Source organism: Aphis gossypii, chromosome 3 (genome assembly GCF_020184175.1).
Source record: "Aphis gossypii isolate Hap1 chromosome 3, ASM2018417v2, whole genome shotgun sequence".
Classification (NCBI taxonomy): Eukaryota; Metazoa; Arthropoda; class Insecta; order Hemiptera; family Aphididae; genus Aphis; species Aphis gossypii.
Window position 1 is genome coordinate 22,593,418 of NC_065532.1, and position 22,696 is coordinate 22,616,113.

General features: G+C 27.6%; 3 protein-coding genes and 1 pseudogene across 3 annotated transcripts; 3 read left to right on the forward strand and 1 right to left on the reverse strand.

Moving 5' to 3' along the window:
- Window positions 1-672: 672 nt before the first annotated feature.
- Window positions 673-2,917, forward strand: LOC126551063 (uncharacterized; annotated as a pseudogene).
- A 4,152-nt stretch (window positions 2,918-7,069) lies between these two features.
- On the reverse strand, window positions 7,070-17,633 carry LOC126551064 (uncharacterized). The gene is given in 17 exon segments (XM_050203813.1): window positions 7,070-7,182; window positions 7,254-7,416; window positions 7,598-7,920; window positions 7,981-8,046; window positions 8,113-8,250; window positions 8,329-8,427; window positions 8,736-8,831; window positions 8,958-9,026; window positions 9,169-9,273; window positions 9,391-9,480; window positions 9,627-9,722; window positions 9,819-9,995; window positions 10,072-10,292; window positions 11,587-11,775; window positions 12,243-13,127; window positions 16,773-16,869; window positions 17,606-17,633. Coding segments are annotated over 17 exon segments (2,955 nt in total).
- Window positions 17,634-17,991: 358 nt separating this feature from the next.
- On the forward strand, window positions 17,992-20,163 carry LOC126551065 (zinc finger MYM-type protein 1-like). Its single transcript, XM_050203815.1, has 5 exons — window positions 17,992-18,019; window positions 18,207-18,290; window positions 18,524-18,631; window positions 18,963-20,074; window positions 20,128-20,163. The coding sequence occupies exons 1-5, from the start codon at window positions 17,992-17,994 to the stop codon at window positions 20,161-20,163; spliced, it is 1,368 nt and encodes a 455-aa protein (XP_050059772.1).
- Window positions 20,164-20,380: 217 nt separating this feature from the next.
- On the forward strand, window positions 20,381-21,528 carry LOC126551066 (uncharacterized). Its single transcript, XM_050203816.1, has 2 exons — window positions 20,381-20,977; window positions 21,505-21,528. Exons 1-2 carry the CDS (start codon window positions 20,381-20,383, stop codon window positions 21,526-21,528), a joined length of 621 nt encoding a protein of 206 aa, XP_050059773.1.
- Window positions 21,529-22,696: the final 1,168 nt, after the last annotated feature.

Consider the following 22,696-nt stretch of genomic DNA (forward strand, 5'->3'; position numbering starts at 1 on the left):
GGGGGTGACGATTGCCCCTTGTATACGCCCCTGGATTGGTTTACATAATTATGTGCGTATTAGTTATTAATGATAATATACCCATAGGCCATAATTATAAATAATAAAAAGTAAATTGTGAATTATAAAGAGAATAAAGTCCTACATTTATGTAAATAAGAATTTTAAGAAAAATAATTAGGGAAATTTAATAAATAAAAAGAATACAGGAAGATTTTATAATAAAGATAATATGATAAATATAAAGTTAATATATTAATTTAATTAATAATTGAGTAAATTAGTTAAGAGTTTGCATGAATAATAATAATAAAACAAAAATTTATTATATTTTATGAAATAAAATATTATTAATTTAATTTATAATAAATGAGTATAAAAATAAATTTATGAATAAAGATAAAGAAAAAAATAATGAGGTATAGAGAAAACAAGGTTAGGTTTTTTGGTTAGGCATTTGAGCAACAATTGTCGCCACAAACACTACAGATAGAATTAAATTCCGTACGTATGAAAAATGACGAAGACGTATTAACTTATACAGTTCGCTTAGAACAATTATATTGTAATTTATGTAACGCAACTTAAGCAAATTAAACACCAGAAGAGGCAAAGATTTTAAGACAAACTTAAATGGATTAGTCTTTAGCAATTTATATAAACGGGTTTAAAATGGATTTGCATTTGCAAACAATATTACGGGCTAGAAATCCAGAAACGTTAGAACTGACAATGCAAATGGCTAGGCAGTTAGAGATAGAATTTAGATTTAATAAATATTACGGAGTAACGAGAATAGAACGAATCAGAAAGGAAATAAAAATTTTAACGGAAATCGTTGGTCAAATAACTACCAGAGAAATAATCCAAATGGACAAAAATTTGGTTATAAGCAAAATTTCAACCGCGGACCGAACAGACAAAATCCGAATAATTATAATTATGTCAATCGCAATAATTCCAACAATTTTGGTCGTAAATGAAAATAATAATTATCCGCGTAATAATAATGGTCAATATGTAACCTAATCAGAGACAGCAAAATAATTCCGGATGCTACCTATATTTGTGGCAGAACTAACCATATCGCTTGCGATTGCAGTAGTAGTAGATTAAGTGTACAGACTATGTGATGAAATAATAATAATAATAATTTAACACCAATAATTTGTAGCTATTGCAATAAGGTAGGACGCGATATTGCTAGCTGTCATAGCAAACAACGGGATGAGCGTAATAATGTAAATCAGGGGTCGATTCTTGAATCTCGTCAGGAAAATCATTCGTGAGACATTTTCCACACTGATATGTCGTACGACATCTAAAATGACTATTCTTGAACTACACACGACATATAATTGTGAAACGAAATTATTTTGACACACCCGAAATATTTTGCACATGAACCAAGGTGGTTACTCACCATAGATAATAAAGATATGGATAGGACATATCAGTCTTATCAGCGGTATTTAAGGGGTCCAGTTGAGGCCAAACAAGTATACCTATATCGAGTATCGACTATCATTATAAAAACGCCTCGATTGCCTTCCCCTCCAGGCACGCGGCCTCAAATATATTTAACATTGGCATGGCCTATCCATATCTTTATTATCTATGTTACTAAAAGTGTCATTATAATAATAAATAATAATTATGATAACACTTCCGGTATGGTGGTATCATGATTGTAAGTAATCATCTATCAACGCGCCACTTTTCGTTTTCGTAGTTACTAGTACAGTATGGATATTGGTTTCTAATGTTTTCATAATTCTATAATTTTGTAAGTTTGGATCATATAGACTTATACTTACTTTTAAATAAAGTTAAAACTTACAAGTACAACCAACAAGTCTATAAAGTTGGTGCAATAATTTGGTTTTTTAAATGGAAGACTCCAAAAAATATACTGTTTGAATACCTAAAAAGGGATACTCATCGAACTATTAAAAAAAGATTCGCAATTGATTTCTAAGAAGCTTACAAGTACTTTAAAGTTTAAACATGCTCATAACCGATAGATGGCAATCGCTGACACTTAAAATGCAATTTCTGGCTGTGTCAAGGATTGGAGTTGATGGAGAAGAGTTAAGTTAAATATATAATTATAAATTACTTATACATAAATCTAACTATAGAAAATAATACTATTCCTTATTCTTATTGTGTATCTTATCTTAAGACTTGACAGATTCTCGTAGTAAGGTTAGAAGTAAAATAGCTATGGTAAACAGACATGTATGTGGTACAGGAAGAGGGCCACAAGTATCACAAACACTTACTCCAATTGAGAACCAAATTCTTAATCTTGTTAACCCTATCAAAATTTATGGAGATGAGACCATCTCAATGCCGGTTACAAATTTTGAGTTTGGTGACATAAGCGGTAAGTTATTCTTAAATTTAAATTGGTCAATTTTTATTATATATAACTGCAAACTATGTAGGAAGTTAGAAATTATTGTAAAACATTACCAATAAAATTTAAAATGTAATTCTGGATGATGAAATTAGTATAATATATAGTATATACTATACCTAACATGCAGCATGTAAAGAAAACTTACTGTACTATAACGCCTATAACCAATGAAAGATAGGAAAAAAATATATGTTATTCTTATAACTAATTAAATTTTTTTGCTTAATTAAAGAATAATTATAAATAAATTATTTAGATTAATTGAAAACTATATAATATAATATGTATAACTTATATTTAGAAGCAGTTTATCAAATCAATTATATTTATTATTAAATTGACAATATTAAAATTGTTATTGTGATTTTGACAATAATTCATATTATATCGATAAGAATCTAATACGTTAAACGTTCAGTTAAAGTTTCGTCGCACGAGTTAAGTTACCATTATAATTGTTTACTGCGGTTTACTGTTTACTGTTTAGTGTGAATTACAATTTTCAAGTCAACTTACTTGCTGTTTTTTGTGACGATTAATTTCAGTCTTTAATAATAAACTAAAATCGAGATTAAAAAGTAAGTAAAAATGATTTGTTTTATTTGTAAAATGGCTGTTGAAAATTTGCAAGCTTTAGTGTTGCATTATAAAATTATTCATATGTTAAGACCGGATAGTGCTTATACATGCTTAGAAAATAACTGCTCTCAAACATTTGATTGCTTGTCTTCGTTTAAACGACATTTTAAACGAAAGCACATAACTTTTAACACGATTTCACAAAATGCACAAAATAATGATGTGTTAATGTCAAATGAAAATAATATCAATAATGACCCTCAAATCCCCCAGAGTGTGGAAAAACCTAGAAGTAATAAAGAAATTCAAGATATTTTTAACTTTGAAAATGCCACTAAGTTAGTGTATGAATCAACTGTTAAATTTATTGTAAGTTTGTATAATAACAACAATTTTAATAAAAGTGATGTATGCTTCATCCAATCTGGTATAAAAGAAAATATTTTAACTCCTTTGGCTTCTATTCTTAAAAATACTGTCGAAAAAAATATTAATGAACCAACATTACGATCAACTTTTAACGAAATAGAAAGATTGATATTAGATCCTTTTTCTTACTGTAGCACAGAGTATCACTTAAACAATTGGTTAATGGAGAATAAATTATTTTCAACTGTTCATCAGATTACCATAAATAATGAAATATGTGCCAGAAATCATAGTGGTGAAATTTGTTACAACGAAAGAGTAACTAGAGGTGCTCTTTTACTATTAAAACATCAATTTAAACATTTTTTTGAAAATGGCAATAATTTTAAAACTATTTATGAACGACTCTCACATTTTTAAAACATAAATACAACTCTATCAAATTTTTGTACAAGGCAAATTATGGGGGAAAAAAATATCTCAGTATGAAGGAAAGATAGGGTAGCTATACCATATTTTTTATATATAGATGATTTTGAGATAAACAACCTTTTAGGATCACATGCCAATTTTCAATCCATTGCTGCTATTTATTATAGTTTTCCTCTTCTCAAAAATAATTCCAAGCTTTCAAATATATTTTTAGCTGCATTGATTAAATCGATCGATTTAAAGGAATTTGGAAATGACCCATGTCTAATACAATTAATTGATGAAATTAATTACCTTGAAAAAGAAGGACTAACCATTTTTACTAATTTTGGTAAATTCCATGTACATTTTATACTTGGGATAGTTCTAGGAGATAATTTGGGTCTTAATAGTGTTCTTGAGTTTAGCAAATCTTTTCTTCGAATTATTATTGTCGGTTTTGTAAAATACATAAGTATTCGGCAAATTCGCTTTGTGAAGAAAATGTTTTATGCATGCATAATATTGTAAATTATACAGAAGATGTGGCCAAAATGAATTTTAGTGAGACGGGTATTTACAAGAGTTCAATTTTGAACACTATAAGTAATTTCCACGTCACTGAAAATTATTGTATAGATGTGATGCATGATGTCTTTGAGGGTATATGTCACTATGATATGTGTCATATTATTAAATATTATATTGAAACAGTACAGTTAATTTCTTTATCTAATTTAAATAAACGTAAAATAAACTTTAATTATGGCCCAATTGAAGTTGGTAATATATTTCCCGAATTAACAGAAAATCATTTGAAAAAATTTCATTTAAAGATGTCAGCAAGGGAGATGGTGACGTTTGTACATTTTTTTTCAATTATGATAGGATATTTAATACTGGAAAATGATAAAGTATGGAATTTTCACTTAACACTCATTAAGATCATTGATATACTTCTTTCGTATAATTTTAGTGACAGTAAAATTATGTATCTTGAACAATTAATTAGTCAACACAATTCAATGTATGTTTGACTCTTTAATGATACATTAAAACCTAAACACCATTTTTTAATACATTATCCTACAATTATTAAAAATTCAGGTCACCAAGGCATTATTGGTGTTTTAGGTATGAAGGAAAACACAAAGAAATAAAAATGTATGCTCGTGCAACATCATCTCGTAAAATATCACACTTACCTTAGGAAAAAAATATCAATATAAGTTTGCCCACAGTCTATTACAACCCAATATTCAAGAAGTCATATTAAAACCAAAACATAGAATAAGAAGCTTAAATGTAGATATAATATGTAGCACTCTTGCTGTATCATTATTAATTTTTTTTTGTTATAATTAAATAGAATTTTTGGGTACTGTTTATAAAAAAGGTTATTACTTAAAAAAATTTTTAGAAGAAATGTGCTTATAGAAATTTTAGAATTAATAATTTTTAATGACCCCAATGCTAAAATTCACATATTAGTTAAGCAAATTAAAATAGTTAACTTTCATTCACATTTTGAAGCCTTTGAGGTTGATTTTAATAGAACTACTATTAGTGATTTTCTAATTTTTCAAATTCATGAATTTAGTGGACCCCCATTAATATTACACCATCTTCATCAGGGAAATTAATGATTCGATTAAAAGAATTCTTTTAATATTTTTATGCATTATGTATTGTAGGAGAGGACAAAAGTAAAAAGTCACCCCTACAGTAAATAATATGCTTTTTTACCTATTATAGGTAGATTAACTATACATTTGTTGTTTAGGAATAGACAATCAAGATAATTTTGAAAGTATGTTGATTCAAGAAAGTTTTGATGATATTGCAAATAATGGGTCAAATAATAGTAGTATAAATATGGGGCGTCTGGCTCCATTTTTCAGCGGAAATGAAAAAAGTTTGAGGGGGTATTGTCCCCTTGCAGTGTAAGAAATTCCCGCTGTAAAATGGAGCCAGTCGCCCCACGTTGTTTCAGGGAAACCATGAGGCGTTTGGCTCCATTTTTATAGGGACACGAAAAATGTTTAAAGCGGAATGTCCTTCTTACAGTATAAAAATTCTCCCTATTACTTTCACTGAAAATAAAACATGATTAGTTATTAGTTAAACGAATCATTTTCGTTTAAATTTCTGAAATAAATAAAAACATTTTTTTTTTTATTATCATTTTGTTTATTTATTTTAAATTGTTTAATAGTATTTAACATCAAGTATTTTAAATAAATCAGTTTTTTAATATTATTCACACTAGTTTTCTTACTTCTCTAGTAAAGGTACATATTCAACAATGCGATCATGAATTAATAAACAATAAGCAGTTACACCTGTAAGAGATTCCGATGCTTCAATTTCCAATTGAACATCTACTGATGATGCTGTAGCCGAATCGTTCTGTTTTGAAGTATCGATAACTACAATTGGAGCGTTCGATAGAAAAGTAAAGGGACTTCATACCCGAGTAGCATTTTCTGTGCCCACACCGTGTTAAACATTAGTAATTAAAAATGCAAAACACCGTTAAAATCCTGTTCTAAGCACAGTGTTTTTTCGATTTTGAATACCGATTTTTTACATGGGTAGCACAGAGTGTTATTATTGTGTTCATATCGGTTTTATAACCATGAAATATGAATTTTTAAACCGTTTTTGGACAGTGTGTAATGATGGTTCAATTTTCAGTTTTAAAATTGTTTTTATTCGGTGTCCCGACAGTGTTAACACTGTTTAATGTTTAGATTATTAAACAATTAACTGTACTTCAGAGATGATTACCCCTCTCTTCCAAAATCATAAATTATCTTAAAATGATTCTATTTATATACGAAAATACAATACTATGGAATAGATAGGTAAACCTCTCGAAAAATCATTTCCTGTTTACGCATTACCTTTTAATATTTTTATGTTAGACTATTATAATTTATAACGGGTCAAAACTATGTAAAATTATATAAATAATCCGCAGATGAGTGTAATAATTGCATTAAAAAATACAATATTCAAATTATATTTATAATTAATAAAAATAGAAGTTAAACTAAAGTAAATTATAAATGTATATTAATTTTGTATTTTTGTTCAGTGTATATACTTAATAGATTTGTACAAAATACCATTATATGTACTAGTATATTAACCTAACCATGAGGGTAATAGCTAGGGATAACATCAATCACTACAATAATTGTCTTTGGCTAAAGATAACATTTTATTAATGATAATATAACTGTAAAAATCAAAGTATAGATTTATATAGGAAAAATGTATTTATTCATTATTTTGATCTTCATTTTTTTGTTTGGAATGTTTTATGTAGTTATCTACGGTTCGGTTGAATTTTTCTTCATCTTTGGAATGAGTACGGAAACTAGACAGAGATTCTATAACAAATAAATTTAAGATAAATTACTCATACAATTGATTTTAATTTTTTATTTCTATAAATATTCACCATAAATAACAGTACACAATTTTAATTTTAAAAAACTTCGCTTAGTTTTTCCTCTAAAGCTGAAGAAAGCCAATACATTATACTTAAAACATTCATTTATTGCTGCTCGTGCAGCTGAGCTTATAGAATCCATACTTCCAATCTTCATATAAAGGTAAGATTTCTGTAAATTGAAAAATTAAAACTATACATTTTTCTAATCTAGTGTTATAGTAAGTACATAAACATTATATTAGCTAATTTATTATTATATGTTTCATAGGTACTTAAAAAAATATAACTATTGTAAAATAGTAGGTACCTATACACAAATAATATTAATAGTTAACAGCATTAATGCTCACCAATTCTTCCTGGTTATTTAAGCCATCAATATCAACCGATAGAATGGACTCAATATGGACTTCAATACATTTTGCAGGTAATAAAGTTATCAAGGCTGTTGGTAATACAGGTATAGGCAGAGCTAATGGCCTCATCCTAGAATCTCCTTTCATTATGACTTGAAGCTTTTGGTCCATGTTTTTCATAACATTAACTATCTTAACGTTAGAGTTGTTTAACATATGTAACTGTATCATAATTTGTTTATGAACTGCTTTAGATGTTTTTTCATTAGTAGCTAATATTGATTTGATTTGTAAAAGGTTTTGGCAACAGCAGTTTTCTAAAACACGCATCTCAATTATAAATTTTTAATTTAAAAATATTAAAATATTTTACAAACCATTTTTGCTAATGAAATTTGACAAATCCATCAAACCGGAATCAGTAGTATTTGTATTGTTTGTTTCTATATATAAGTAATTAACAATGTTATCATAAGAAATATTTTGCTAAGAACAATATCCTTTCGTACTTTCGTTATTAATAAGAGTAGAATCAAAATTATCATACACATTACTATCTGTATAATTAATTTCTTGAAAACTTGTTGAACCATCTAGCAACATCAATGAACCAGTCAAAAGATTACCAACATCATCTTCTGTAGTACCTGAAAAATATTATGTTATTACTTTTCATAGGTTAAAAAATATACATAATATTGTAATCACTAATGGAAAAAACTTACTTGTCTTCAAACAATCTTCGGACATGTTGGTCATGTCATACACCGCATTTGATTTCGCTTCAAAAAGTGGACTAATATCTGTATTAGGACCACTAGGACCTACATAAATTAGCAATACAAATTAATAAGATTTATATTTGTTCTTTTTACAAAAAAAAATACTGTTATTAGAATTTTAAGTCAACAACTTTTAATTATTAATATTAAAATTGAGAAAACTTGTCACATAAAAAAAATATTAAGAGTATTTATAGAAATAAATAGTGAAATTTAATTTTTTGTGTTATTGAATACCAATTTTTTTACTACATAAAATATAATATTTATATTATTAAAAATGTCTGCAACATAAAATTATGTTAACTAAGTATTGAAGTATTATTTAATAATAAACATATTTTTCATACCATTATGAATCACATTAGAGGTACCTCCAGAGTTAGGATTTGATTCATTGATTCTATCAGACAGAAGAAGTTCCAACTCAGTATTTGATGTTGTTGCTATAATAGAACATTTTAGGAAATATTAAAAGTTAAGTAAAACACTTGATTTAAATAATAACAAATGTACATTAACATGCAGTTGTACAATGTACATTTGTAAAGCATTCTACAGTTTTAAATTACTTTTTTTTAAATTGTCGATGGGTGTGCTACTTGAAGTCAGATTACTATGTGATACAGCACTTTCTTGTTCTGAAAAAGTAAATAATATAGGACATAAATACAATATTGATAAAGATTAAAAATGTATATATTTATATTTATAATATGTAAAAAAAATTATATAACAAAGTATTAATATTTTATGTTATGTAATTATTATACTACGACTTACTCTTTTTAATCATTATTCTAGGAGTACTTTCAGACTTAGAATATGATTCATGAGTGATTGTTTCAGATAGAAGAGATCCCAATTTAGTACTACTTGATGTTTTTGCTACAATATTATAATATTAGGAAACACATTAAATGTTAGTAAAACTCAAATAATAATAAACATATATTTAAATGCAGTTGTACATTGCAAATTAAATTACATGCAGTTGAAACTTACTGTTATTTAAATTTTCGACGAGTATGCTGCTTGAAATTAGACTACTATATGATACAGCACTTTCATGGTATGAAAAATTACTTATAGGGCCTAAGTACAATATTGATTAAAATTAATAATTTACAAATTGATTATTTAATGAAAATATACATATATATAAATAAGTAAGTAGGTAAAAATATTTTATTTTATTAACATAATAGTATCCAATAAGTATGTGTAATTATTACACTTACAATTACTTTCAGAGATAGGACTTGAGCCATCATGTGACACTGAAATTAAATCAGATGACATTAGAGGACTCCCAACCGCAGTAGTTCCTTTTGCAGCTATATAAAATTGGGAAATATTTGTATTTTATTGAGACGATATTTTTAAACGATTAACATGTTAAAACATAACAATAACACAACATATTATATTACATAATGGCAATGTTGGTAGTACAGGCAACTTCAAAAAATCGTTTTCAAGTTTGCGTAAACATTTTGCAGTTTCTTTTCGTTTTTTAGTTACTGGCTATACTGGCGATTCGTTTTCAAAACAACTCTCAGAAGAGTCTCGTTCTGACCAAGCTTTTGCCACTTTTTGCTTAACTTTCTCTTTCTAAAAAAAATTTGAAAAATAAACTTGAGATTATGAACTAATAATCTATACATTTTAGTATATATCACTTACCAAATGGCCCTGCTACAATCTTTATGTCATAATTTGTGCCATCTACATAATTTATTTCTGTACGTTTTTTTATAATGGTGGAAACTTGTGGTATAGTAAAGAATATTTCCTTTCCATCTTTTTTTAAATTAGGAAACCAACAAAAATTTTCACTTTGAAGCCATGTATTAGGGACATGTTGAATTTCATTGGATATAGTAAAAATTACAACATACCAAGACCTAAAGAAATTTCATAATACAATTTATTACATTATATCGCATTTATATTTTATATTGTCTAAGACGTAAGTAGATAGTATAATGTACTAAGAAAGAACCCTTGTCCTGTAATATAATATATTTTATTTTCACTTCTTAATCGTCACTAAATACCCTAATATAGAGTACATTTTTATTCATGTGTTAGTCATTAACACTCAATAAATATTATAACCACTTAAATATGTTTTTTAAATTTATGAGTTCTTAATTTTCAAAATGTTGATACCATAATAAATAGGAAAATTATAGCTACCAATAACTCTATTTCACTAAAGGTTCATTGTAAACTATAAAATGTATAAAAAAAAAACAAGCTCCATTAAATTATGAATCAATATAATTATACAAAACAAACATCATGCTTCTGAAAGATTAAGTAGCTACAAACCATGTATAAAATATTATTAAATGCTAGAATGGTTGATAGAAATACAAATTATTATCATTATTACACATTATTAATACTTATGTATGTTATATTAATATATTATTATAATTACCTATTATAATATTATGATCTTCATGTAAGTATGCACTCTATTGTAAAGAAAGGATAATTTGTAAGGATTTAACCAAATTAAAATAATTATAGATACAAATACTGTTAATATAAACATATTATAACTACAATTTGTAATATATTTTATAAACAATATAAATTTTGATGTACACATAATAAGAGCTATTATGTGAAACTTTAAAGATCTATATACACATATATTTACTTAACAATTTATAATTAATTATATTAGCACTTAATGTTATTTGCCAACCACTTATTACCTATTTATTGAATGTATATTATATCTATAATAAAATTAAGATTTATAGAATATGTATTACAATTTACTGTAAATGCAATAAAGGCAATATAACATAAGAATCGATATCAGTCAAAGGGAGACACATCATTTTTTCTTTAATTCTGTTTAACTCCAAGACTGAAGATGACTTAGATTTGATGTACTGTGTATATTTAATAAATGTGATAACAACGGTTTCTCAAAAAAATTAGTCAATTTACTAAACTTTCGTCCAATTATTACCACACTATTATCACATTTTGATGTAGCAATATTTTCTATAAGACATAAGTACTATATCATTATTTTGCATTTTTACACAATTATCAGCTTTGTTTAATTTTAAAACAAAGTTAGTCATTTTCCAACCAGTAAATTGGGGATCACAACTGTTTTCTGTGAGTGGGCGATTTTTAATTTTACATTGATAACTAATAGAACTATTGCACTTTTCAGGCTTCAATTTTTGATTATGCCAAAGTACTTTTTCCTCAGCATAGCGTCGTACAAGTTGTTGTAATGGCTTAACACCACTTTTAATTTTTTTTTTAAGAGGTTGCATGTAACTTTCAAATGGGAAAGCAGAAAATGAGTTTAATGGTCCAAATTTGTTGACATCATCAGACAAATGCAGTATACTATGCATATTGTGTGACATGAAACATTTTTGATATATTTGTGCATAAGAAGCAACGAAGTGCAAAATTAATGATTTGGCAAACTCATTATATTCTCTAGTGATATTATTGGTGGAAAGAATTCTAATGGCGATTCAAAATTCCAAAAAATGGTTATACACTTCTTCACTTATTACTTTATGAAAAATAACCATTCCGGTATACAATAAAATTTGTCGAAGTTCTGTGGCATTTAAACGAGATGCATCATGAATTGGATGCTTTCTACTGTTCTCATTGGGAGCTCTGAAATTCGTGGGGAATATGTTGTCCTAAATTATTTAATCTTGAATCTAAAACAGATATTTTTTGGAAGAGCTAAATTATGTTTTTTAATACCACCAGTCCAAAAAATCAAAATTTTTTTCATTATACCGATACAAACACTGTGCATGTAATCATACGGAATATTATTTATGATGTCAAACTTAGGTAATTTGGACAGAACAGTTTCATCATAATGAAACTCGGAGTCCGTGTATGCCACAAAATCATCATGGGTTCTTAAAGAAAAAGTTAAATCTGGAAAATATACACGGTTATTTTCATATTGACCGATAGTATGATACCTTAGACAAGATTTTTTTGCAGTATGTCCACGAATATTTAAAATGAAAGATTTTGCTGGTGCATTACAAATTATAGCATTTAACAATACTTTAATTGTTATGTTATTTATGGTAACACCTTCATTTATTAACAAACACAACTCATCAACAAAATCCTGCATGTAATCATTGCAATTACCAGGTTTAGATTTACCGTAAAAAGCTCCTATGATGAAAACTTTCTGTTTTTCATCAGGAATATTTGAAAAATAGCCTAAAATCAGCCACAGTTGACTTGGTGGATTTTTAGTAACTGGTAATCCATCGATTCCAACCATTAACAATAAAGTAGAAGGTAAATGTGTATATACTTTGCATAAATATTCTATTTCACTAACAATACTAAAATGATAGTAAACGCCACCATCAATATTTTTCAATACAGTAGAGGAAGGAGTATGTAACAATGTACGAGAATCTTTAGGTAAATATTTAAATTCAGTGTGTTTTGATAAAGAAGTTAATAAATCATTCAAGACTGAATGACATATAGAATTCCAAATGGCCCACATAGCAATTGTCAACTCAATATCTTCACTTTCTTCAACTACTGAAATGGATTGGTCATCAAATGAGCTTAAACTACTTATATCTTCTATATTTGATTCAATATTACTAGAAGTAGTATGATCATTATGGTGAGTATTAATTTTTATATTGTTTATATTAACAGTATTTGTTACCAAAGGAACAGGTGAAGGTACACTTGGAAAAAATAGATGTCATACTATTTTCAAAATTTTCATCACTGCTGGATGAAAATAATGATTCTAAATAGAGAGCAGCTCTTTTTCTACGGCGATATCGAGTAGCCTTAGACCTTTTTAAAAAATAAATTTCCAAATTAAAAAGATAAATACATTACACAATTTATAATACTATAACTTATAAGCAAAGAATTAACATGTGAGAAAACTAGAGCTGCACACCAATGCAATTGCTAAACAATTTTTTGAAAACATTAGTCACCTCAAACGCTTGATGCTGTGTAAGTTAGTTTAAGTCACTTACGAATTTACGATAAGGAAAAGGATTACCTAATTGGAAATATAATCACAAATATATTAATATATTATATATGTATTACTATTAAACACATTATAATATATTATATTAGCAGGTACTATCTTAGTACTAAACAATTATTATATTATTAAACATTTGCTAAGTGTTAGTATATTAAAGTAAAAAAAAAAAATACTTGAAATGTACTAGGAATATTGTTCTATTTGATAGAAAAAAGTCTTTAATAAATCAATGTGCATAAGTAGTCAAATGTGTAATAAAGTATTTATACACTAGTTAGTTAAAGATTCAATAATAATCATAATGATATTATCAGTACTAGTGTTGCGTGCCAGTATCAGATTTGAATCCAGATAGTTAATTTGAATTAAAGTTAAACTTAATAACGAAATATGTCTTTATTGCATATAAATAAAATACATGTAACAAATAAAATAAGTGGCTGAGTGTCGTGAAAGTGCTCAGTTGTTGATAGCTTTGGTACATCTGCCGTTGCTGGTCTTCGGGCTCCCTTATATATTGTGGTGCGTCTCTTGTTTACGTCGTGTGGTCGCACAGGTGTCCTTGTAGTTGTTGTTGCAAATTCGGACACGAGTAAATGCATCATTAGTGCACTGTAATTATTGGTGCGCTTACTATCCCGACACGTGTCATGGTCATAGTAGCATCTGCATTACCCTTGACACGAGGCATGGTCATACTAACTTAGCCTTGTAATCTCGTAGATATCTTACAGATATCTCATAACCCATAATACCTCCCCACAAAAAAAAAGGTTTATGTCTGCAAGACAGAAATCTTTACAATTTTTCTTAAATGCACTCAGTTACACTTACAATTTCAGTTTTACATTGGTAACTTAATAATAATATTAGTTATATCAAATTTTAAATCAATTAAGAATACAATATAAAGTATGTTAGTATAGTATATATTATTAATATATATATATTTTTTTTAATATTTAAATCTCCTTCACCTTGATTAATACAATTAAAATAATAAAATAAATTCGCGAACAATTAATTAATATCACACACGAACGTTACGTTCTACCCACATACCAAATTAAATAACTGAATAACTAAACTTAATCATAGGATATAATAATATTTATATTTTAAAATGCTTTATTAAGTTTTCATATCGTTGTTTTTTTTTTATGATAATATGATTATAAATATATTATATTTGGTATATTATTCTACATCCATTCTCATAGATCATGAAATTGTTTTAGTATAGTTACTTTCTCTTCTTCCGTATACTTTACGTTTTTGCGGTTTTAGTTTATGCAAACTATAATTTTGATTTTAGTCTTACGAAATATGTATCGTAACATTGACCTTATTTTTTTTTTACATTTTAACTCGTCATTCATACCTAGTTTATTCATTACTATTTATTTAATTCTTTTTATTTCACAAACCTTTCTTAAATTCATTCATTAATACTTTAAATCTTATATTTAATTAATTATTTGCTTTATTATTATAAAACCGTTTTACATTATTTTTATGTACGGAAATGGAGGGCTATAAAAATTCCAAAAATAATTTTGCTGACAGTATTTCAGCCGAAAACATTCCAGCCGACAATATTTTAGCCGACAATTATTTAGACCGAATAATATTTTGCCCGAAAATATTTTACCAGAAATTATTTCAGACGAATAATATCTTAGACGACAGTATTTGATCCGGAAATTATTTAACCGACAATATTTCATTCGACAGTTAATATTATGGCTGAACGTATTTAAGCCGACAAATATAATATATAAGGAAATAAGGAACGCCAATCAGAAAATTAGATTTTTTTCACCGACCGCCGTTATCGATAACGCGATTATCACCACGAACGGTTCTTCTCCGGTTGATAACACGGCTTTTCGAAAACGATTTTTGTCGCATTTTTTAACCTAACCGTTCCGTGCGCGTTTGTGTTACGATCGTATACACGAGTTTATATTATAAGACATGTAAACCAGGACCCACTCGAGTGTTGGAAGTGTGCGAAGTCTTGGAATTCAAAACACAAAACCAGATTGTTATCAATTCCATTGTTCACTTAAAACTTTGCTAATTAACAACTTCACATCAATTAAGTCAGCAGGCAATTGTGAGCATGATGAAAGTGGTATTTAAATAATTTAAAGCAATTTGTTGAAAGTGGCCTGAATTTACCCATGTTGCCTAAATCTGCCCATGAAAACGAATTTAATTTTCCTATTTATAACCCAATAGAAACAGTATATGACATTCATGTCACCCATTTCTGATATGACCATAAGATATGTTAGTGGTTATTTGGCACGAAGTGTACTAAAAGAATTCAATTTTTGTAAACTATGTAAATTTGAATTAATAAGTATTGATAAAAGTAATCCTTTAATTCAAATAAGAGACTTTACTAAAAAGTCTCTAATGCATCCTAGTAAAAAATTCCAACAACTAATTGAGCAGATGCATTTTATGACCAATTTCATTTTGCCAAAATAAATCAGGATCATATAGGACAACAGTTAATATTAATGTTTGAAAGTATTGATTTTCCTTTATACTGCCCAAAACATAATTTAGAAATTTTTATATATCAAAAAATAAAAAACTTATTTATTTTTACTTACGTGAAAAATATAAATCACATTTTAAAATGCATAGACAAACTTAAAAAAAGAACATTTACTGTGGTACCTACATATTTTTATTTAACACAATTTGTCCAGTTTTGTACAAAATAATAAAATTTGTTAATATAATATATTTTGAATAGCCTTGTATATTTTATGTAAAAAACTTGTTTATTATTAAAAAATAAATAGGTATGTTTAAATATTTATCCATTTATTTTGTTTTGAACTGATTACGACATTAATTATCAGAATTCTGAACTTTCGAGATCATTTGTTTCAAACTTTCAAATACCTATATCAATTAAGTAATATTTATATATTGATAACTGGCAGTAATCTATTGAAAGCGATAATCGATTAATCGATATAATGGTTAAAGAGAATCACTCCTAACCACTTATTTTATAGTATCAGAAATATCACATAGTCGGCGTTCTATTTTATCAATTTTCTATGATCTGGAGTCTGGACCTACTTTATTATTAAAATATTAATATTCCAAGTTGATGTACAAACAATAAGAAAAGGTATGTGATAAAGTATGTTATATATTTTTTTTTCACAGTATTTAACATATAAATATTTGTTCTATATCTTCAACAGTGCAATTACAAACTTCACAGTTGTGTGGATGAGGGATGGCACAGTTTTCACATCTCCAACCATGGCCACAACTTCGATACACATACCGTATGCCGTTAGGTACATCCCTAAAGGCTCTCAAACAATGAAGGCAGTTGCTGCCTGTTGGGTCCAATAAACTGTTTGAATTATTTATCCATTGGCCTATAATCAAAGAATGTTGATTAGTAAGTAATTTAATACTTAAGCATTAAATTTTAAAACCTCCAATTAAAAATAATAAATATTTATTACCTAATTATTCGCTTATCAGTCATTAAATAAAAAAAAAAATAGAGAAAACAAGTTTTATCACTGGGTGGGCTTCTGCAATTTTATATTTTATTGTTCTTATGGGTATTATAGTATATCTAGGGTTGGCAAAAGGTGGTTTGCATTTGGACCGCAAAGAAGATATAAATGCACTGTTATACATATTTTTCCTAAATACAGATTTTTTTTCATTATTTATCTGTATAAAACCAAAATAACTTGTTATCCTGGACCTAAACAATTTTTTTTCAAATCTTTCAGACCTATGAAAAAAATTGCCAACCCCTGTAGTAAATATGTACCATATAGGTTGTTTATGTGCAGTGCCGGATTTAGCGGGGGTGCAGGGGGTGCAATGCACCGGGGCCTCAAGACTGAGGTTTTATTAGGGGCCTCAGATCGAAGTCCTATATTTTTAAATTAACTATCAATATTTAATAATATATTATAATGAAATGAATAATTTATTTTAAGAAGTTACTGATAACCATTTATTTAGGGCTGTTGGAATTTCAGATAATTCTATTTATTATTGTTATTGTCCGTTGTACAGATCTATTTTTAAACACATTACTTATAATATACACTATACGTCGTATACTAATTTTGTATAATCCTATCATTTTACTTTTTCGTCTGGACGATAATGCATGCATTACTGCTGTAGTGCTGAGTCTAGCTGAACGAACTATAGATAACCGTTGTTATATTTTATAAATTTATTTATATAGTGAATGATATAACTTACGAATTACGGGTACGTCTTGATTCTTGGTGCAGTGTTATTGGATTTCGATCAAATTATTTTATACTTTATATTGTTACTTATTTTTTACGTACGCTATTATATTACTTTTTTTCATTTACTGACTAAAAACGTAAATTACCTATGTACACTATCTTTTGTTGACTTTTTTTGAAAAAAATATGTCCAACAGACTGTTTGAAAGTGGAGCGTCCAAGAGACGTAGAAAAAATATACAAAACAATGAATTAAAAAAATATAAAGGATTAATGAATAATTTTGTATTCATCAATTCAGGTAATTATACAATTTTCAATTTTATACAATTATAAATTTTTCAATTTGTATAATGAGCCAGTTTTTGTTTTAAATTGTAATATAAAGATCATAAATAGTAGATAGTTATTATAGCTCAATCAGTTTATAGTTGTAAATTAATTGAATTTTTAGGTAATTATTATCAATGTAATTTTCTTATTTTTAGAAGTAGAACTGAAAGCACAAGATAACCCTGAAATTGTAGTTATTACTAATGAGGAAAGTGTTTGCCAATCAAAAAATGCCCAAAGTAATGTACTATTTTTTTGATTAATTTTTGAAGTACCTATATAAAATAATATATATTATTTAGGTGGTGTAGAGCAAGAAGTTCAAAGTAATCATGGAAATATAGAAATTGTTAATGAGTTAAATTAACAAGTAAACCAAATTAATAAAAATGAATCAATGGAAATCCAAGGTAATTTATTGTTTATATTTTTATTTTTGAAGTACCTATATAAAATAATATATTTTATTTAGGTGGTGTAGAGCAAAAAGTTCAAAGTAATCATGGAAATATAGAAATTGTTAATGAGTTAAATGAACAAGTAAACCAAATTAATGAAAATGAATCAATGGAAATCCAAGGTAATTTATTGTTTATATTTTTATTAAATGTAGTTTAAATATAATTTAATAAAATAAGTGTGATCCTGCTTTATAAATCATACAATTTATGATTGTGATATTTTAGTAAATTAAAGTAATAAATAATAAACAAACATACTAAAACTAAGTCACAAGAAGAATCAAGAAGTATTTACATTTTATTATGTATTGGTTCTTACTTTTTTTCAAACAAAAATGTTCATTATATTACAATTAACATTTAAGTATTGAATACAATAATAAAATAACCATTTGTGATATGTACCATCAGTATTATTTTAAATTTAATGGTTTAATTTAATTTATTCAGGTCTGAGCTTACTTCATGATTATCCAACTGATCAAGCACATTTTCTTGGAATAACCTTAACAAGTGTAATCAAAAGATCTATTATAGAATATGGACCATGTAGACCAAAAATGGAATTTCCTCGCAATGAAGACAAAAGAAAATTTTCAGTAGAATATTATTATTTATCATCAAAATCTGGTAATCGTATTCCTCGTACATGGCTTTGCTATTCGCCTATCCTAAATTATGTTTATTGTGAATCATGTTGGCTTTTTGCTGACAGACAATATATAAATTATAAGTCTGAATGGATTACTGGAATAGATAACTGGCAACATCTTTCTCAAAAAATATTTAAACATGAAAGTTCAATTCAACATATTGAATCTGTAAAAATTCGATCTCTGTGGGCAAAAAATAAAGTTTTAGATAGTCAACTAGAAAATCAAGTATCAGAAGAGGCTGCATTCTGGAGAAGTGTACTGGAAAGAATTATAATGATAATTTTACATTTAACTAGTGGAAATACTGCTCTTCGAGGAAATGAAGGTAAATTTAGCTCAAAAAATCAGTTTTCCGAAGGTAATTTTTTACAAACCGTTAGATTAGTTGCAAATTATGATCCCATATTGTGCAAACTTATTAATTGTGAGAAAAGCAAAATCAAGTATCTGAGTCACACAATAGTTGATAAATTAATTGGAATTTTATCTTCTGATCTACTTAAAACTATTTGTAATGAAATAAAGTTATGCCAATGTTTTTCCATTATAATAGATTCTACTTTAGATATAACTAAACTGGATCAGCTGAGTGTTATTATTCGGTATACTATCATAAATTTTGAAGAGAAGAAACTAGAAGTTAAGGAGTCATTTGTAGGTTTTTTTGAGTTAAAACACCACGGAGCTGCTGATTATACACAGTTGATATGTGAAATTCTATCAAAACTTGACTTGGATATTAACAAATGCCGTGGACAAGGTTATGATGGGGCATCTGTGATGAGCGGAGTCCATTCTGGCGTTCAAACTAGAATAAAAGAACTTGTTCCATCAGCATCATATATTCATTGTTGTAGTCACAATCTTAATTTAGTAATATCTGATGCAGCTAAATGTCATAGTAAAGTATTGAATTTTTTTGACACAGTTCAAGCAATTTTTAATTTTTTTGCTAATAGTGCGCCAAGATGGGCACTTTTAGCATTTGGACATGATATTTCTATTAAAATCCGTACAAAGGTTCTAAACAAAGTGTGCCCTACTAGGTGGGAAGCTCGACATGATGCAATATTTTCCTTGAAAGAACGTTATATAGATGTACTTAAATCGTTGACTCACATTATTCTTACTAGTAATAAAACATCAGAAAAAACATTAGCCGGTGGATTAAAAAAAAAGTTGGAAACATTTGAATTTATTTTGATTCTATGTATGTGGGAACCAATTCTACGTTCTTTGCGTATTGTATCAAAACGGCTACAAAATATAAATATGGATTTGGAAGCAGCTTCAAACATGATACAGCTGGCTGTGACATCAACTCAAGATATCAGAGACAACTACCAGCATATTTTAATTATTGCAAAAGAATTATGTAAAAAATGGAATATACCAGTCACATATCCCAACGAACGTAAAAAACAAGCTGTAAAATATTTTGATGAAATAGATGGTGATCGTAGACTTAACACTAATGAAGATAATTTTAAAGTTCAAATCTTTTTCCCTGTTATGGACTCTGTTTTATCACAACTTGTAGCTCGATTTAAAGGAACACATGATGTAGTTGAAACTTTTTCATTTTTAAATCCTACTTCATTTTTATCAAAAACTGAAAAAGAAGTTATCAATGCATCATATGACTTCATATTAAAGTATAGTAATGATATCAGCACAGATTTTACCCGACAATTATTAAGTTTAAGAACTAGTTTACAAAAACATCAACTTAAAACTATTAAGAGCTTGGCCATTTATATTGTTGAAAATGATTTATCCATTGTATTTCCAGATGTTTTAAGCGCATGTGTAATATTTATAACCATACCCATTACTGTTGCAGAAGCAGAACGTTCTTTTTCTAAATTAAAAATAATAAAAAATTATTTGAGAAACTCAATGAGTCAAAATAGACTAAGTAATATTGCAGTATTAAACATAGAAAGAGAAAGAACAAATGAAATAAATATATCACAAATAATTAATAACTTTGCTAATATCAAATCAAGAAAAAAAAACTTTTTGAAATAAATGTATTTAAGTATTAAAAACTATTTATAATATTGTTGATTTTTATTTTTGATCTATTTTAAACTTTTTATATTTGTTTCCTTCAATTTTAGCACAATGTTGAGAATACAGTCATTACTCATTATTATATTAATTATTAATTATTTCGATTGACTCGATTTATGTTATACTAGCATACATTAATACCTCATATCTAAAAAGTATAGCCGTATAGGTATGGACAGTGACGTACTAACGGGGGGGGGATAATCCCCCCCCGAAATTATTGGATGATTTAATTTATTAATATGTTTTGTTATGTTCAGGTGTCACGTCATCCAATATGTTAATTAAAAAAATTAACCCCCCCCCCAAAGTTCAGGTCTAAGTTCGCTACTGGGTATGGAAATAATGAGTGTAATGTATATTTCATAATTTACCTAACAATTAAGGCAGGTACTAATATTTCATGATTTTAGGTTATTTAATATTTCAATATGTATTTAATAAGTAGTTAAGTCTAAGTGCTATGTCAAAAAATTTTTTTTAAGGGGCCTCAAATAGATAGTCGCACCCAGGCCTCCTGAGACTTAGATCCGGCACTGTATTATGTGTATGTATTGTATACTGATTGATCATACTTGTATGTAACATTAATTTTCTCTTAAATATGCAAAATAGAGTATCATACACAATATATTTAATATAATATTTATGAACGGGCCGGGAGCATATAATAATAATACGCGCGCCCGGTAACCAGGCGATTCGCGCGCTGCACTCATACACCGACCGATTTGTATAAATTGTGTGTATATAGGTATAGCACTCAACAGGAAGTGGCCAGGTTCGCCGAGCAAGACCTGTGAGTGCTAGTATGCGGTGGTGTGTGTGTGTACTTAAACTAACGAATAGGTAACTACAATAAATAATGGTAACTCAATTTAAATGGTAATAACGGCTAAATAATTCAACAAAACAGTAACAATAATTTACGGCCCTTTTGGCCCAACAAGTAAAAAAAGGTATATATAAATGCGCGGCCCTTATGGCCAAACAAAATATAAAATATAATAAATAAACGGCCCTTATGGCGCGACAAGTAAAATATGTATAAAATATGATAAGTAAAACAATTGCCGGTTCGGCACAAGCAGATTTAATAATAATATATAAAATATTTAGGTAATAATCCAGAGCGGGTCCCTCCAAACAGGTTAGGTTTCTCTATTTTGCACATTTATTATTTATATGTGCAGATTGGTGATAAAAGTAAATTTTGGCTCTCCTGTAGATTAAATAATTATCTTATTCGGTTATTATTGTGTCTCGAAGCATGGATTATTGGATTGTAAATATTATTTTAATGAAAATATTGAATATTAAATTTAAAAATTTAGCCGCTATTACCATTTCCTGTCATTATATGAATATTGAAGGTCTCTTCTATTGGGGTTTTGCATATTCCACAGTTGGTTTGGTGTTGACTACAAGTATCACAGCACCATCCATGGCCAC

What these genes read in the sequence shown, in the direction of transcription:
- LOC126551065 (XM_050203815.1), top strand. Translation starts at nt 17,992, where the DNA reads ATGAATAATTTTGTATTCATCAATTCAG. An exon ending in TGAATCAATGGAAATCCAAG is followed by an intron (nt 18,632 to 18,962) that starts GTAATTTATTGT and finishes TAATTTATTCAG; the next exon opens with GTCTGAGCTTACTTCATGAT. An exon ending in CAGCTAAATGTCATAGTAAA is followed by an intron (nt 20,075 to 20,127) that starts GTATTGAATTTT and finishes TTTTGCTAATAG; the next exon opens with TGCGCCAAGATGGGCACTTT.
- LOC126551066 (XM_050203816.1), top strand. Translation starts at nt 20,381, where the DNA reads ATGTGGGAACCAATTCTACGTTCTTTGCGTATTGTATCAAAACGGCTA. An exon ending in CAGATGTTTTAAGCGCATGT is followed by an intron (nt 20,978 to 21,504) that starts GTAATATTTATA and finishes TGTTATGTTCAG; the next exon opens with GTGTCACGTCATCCAATATG.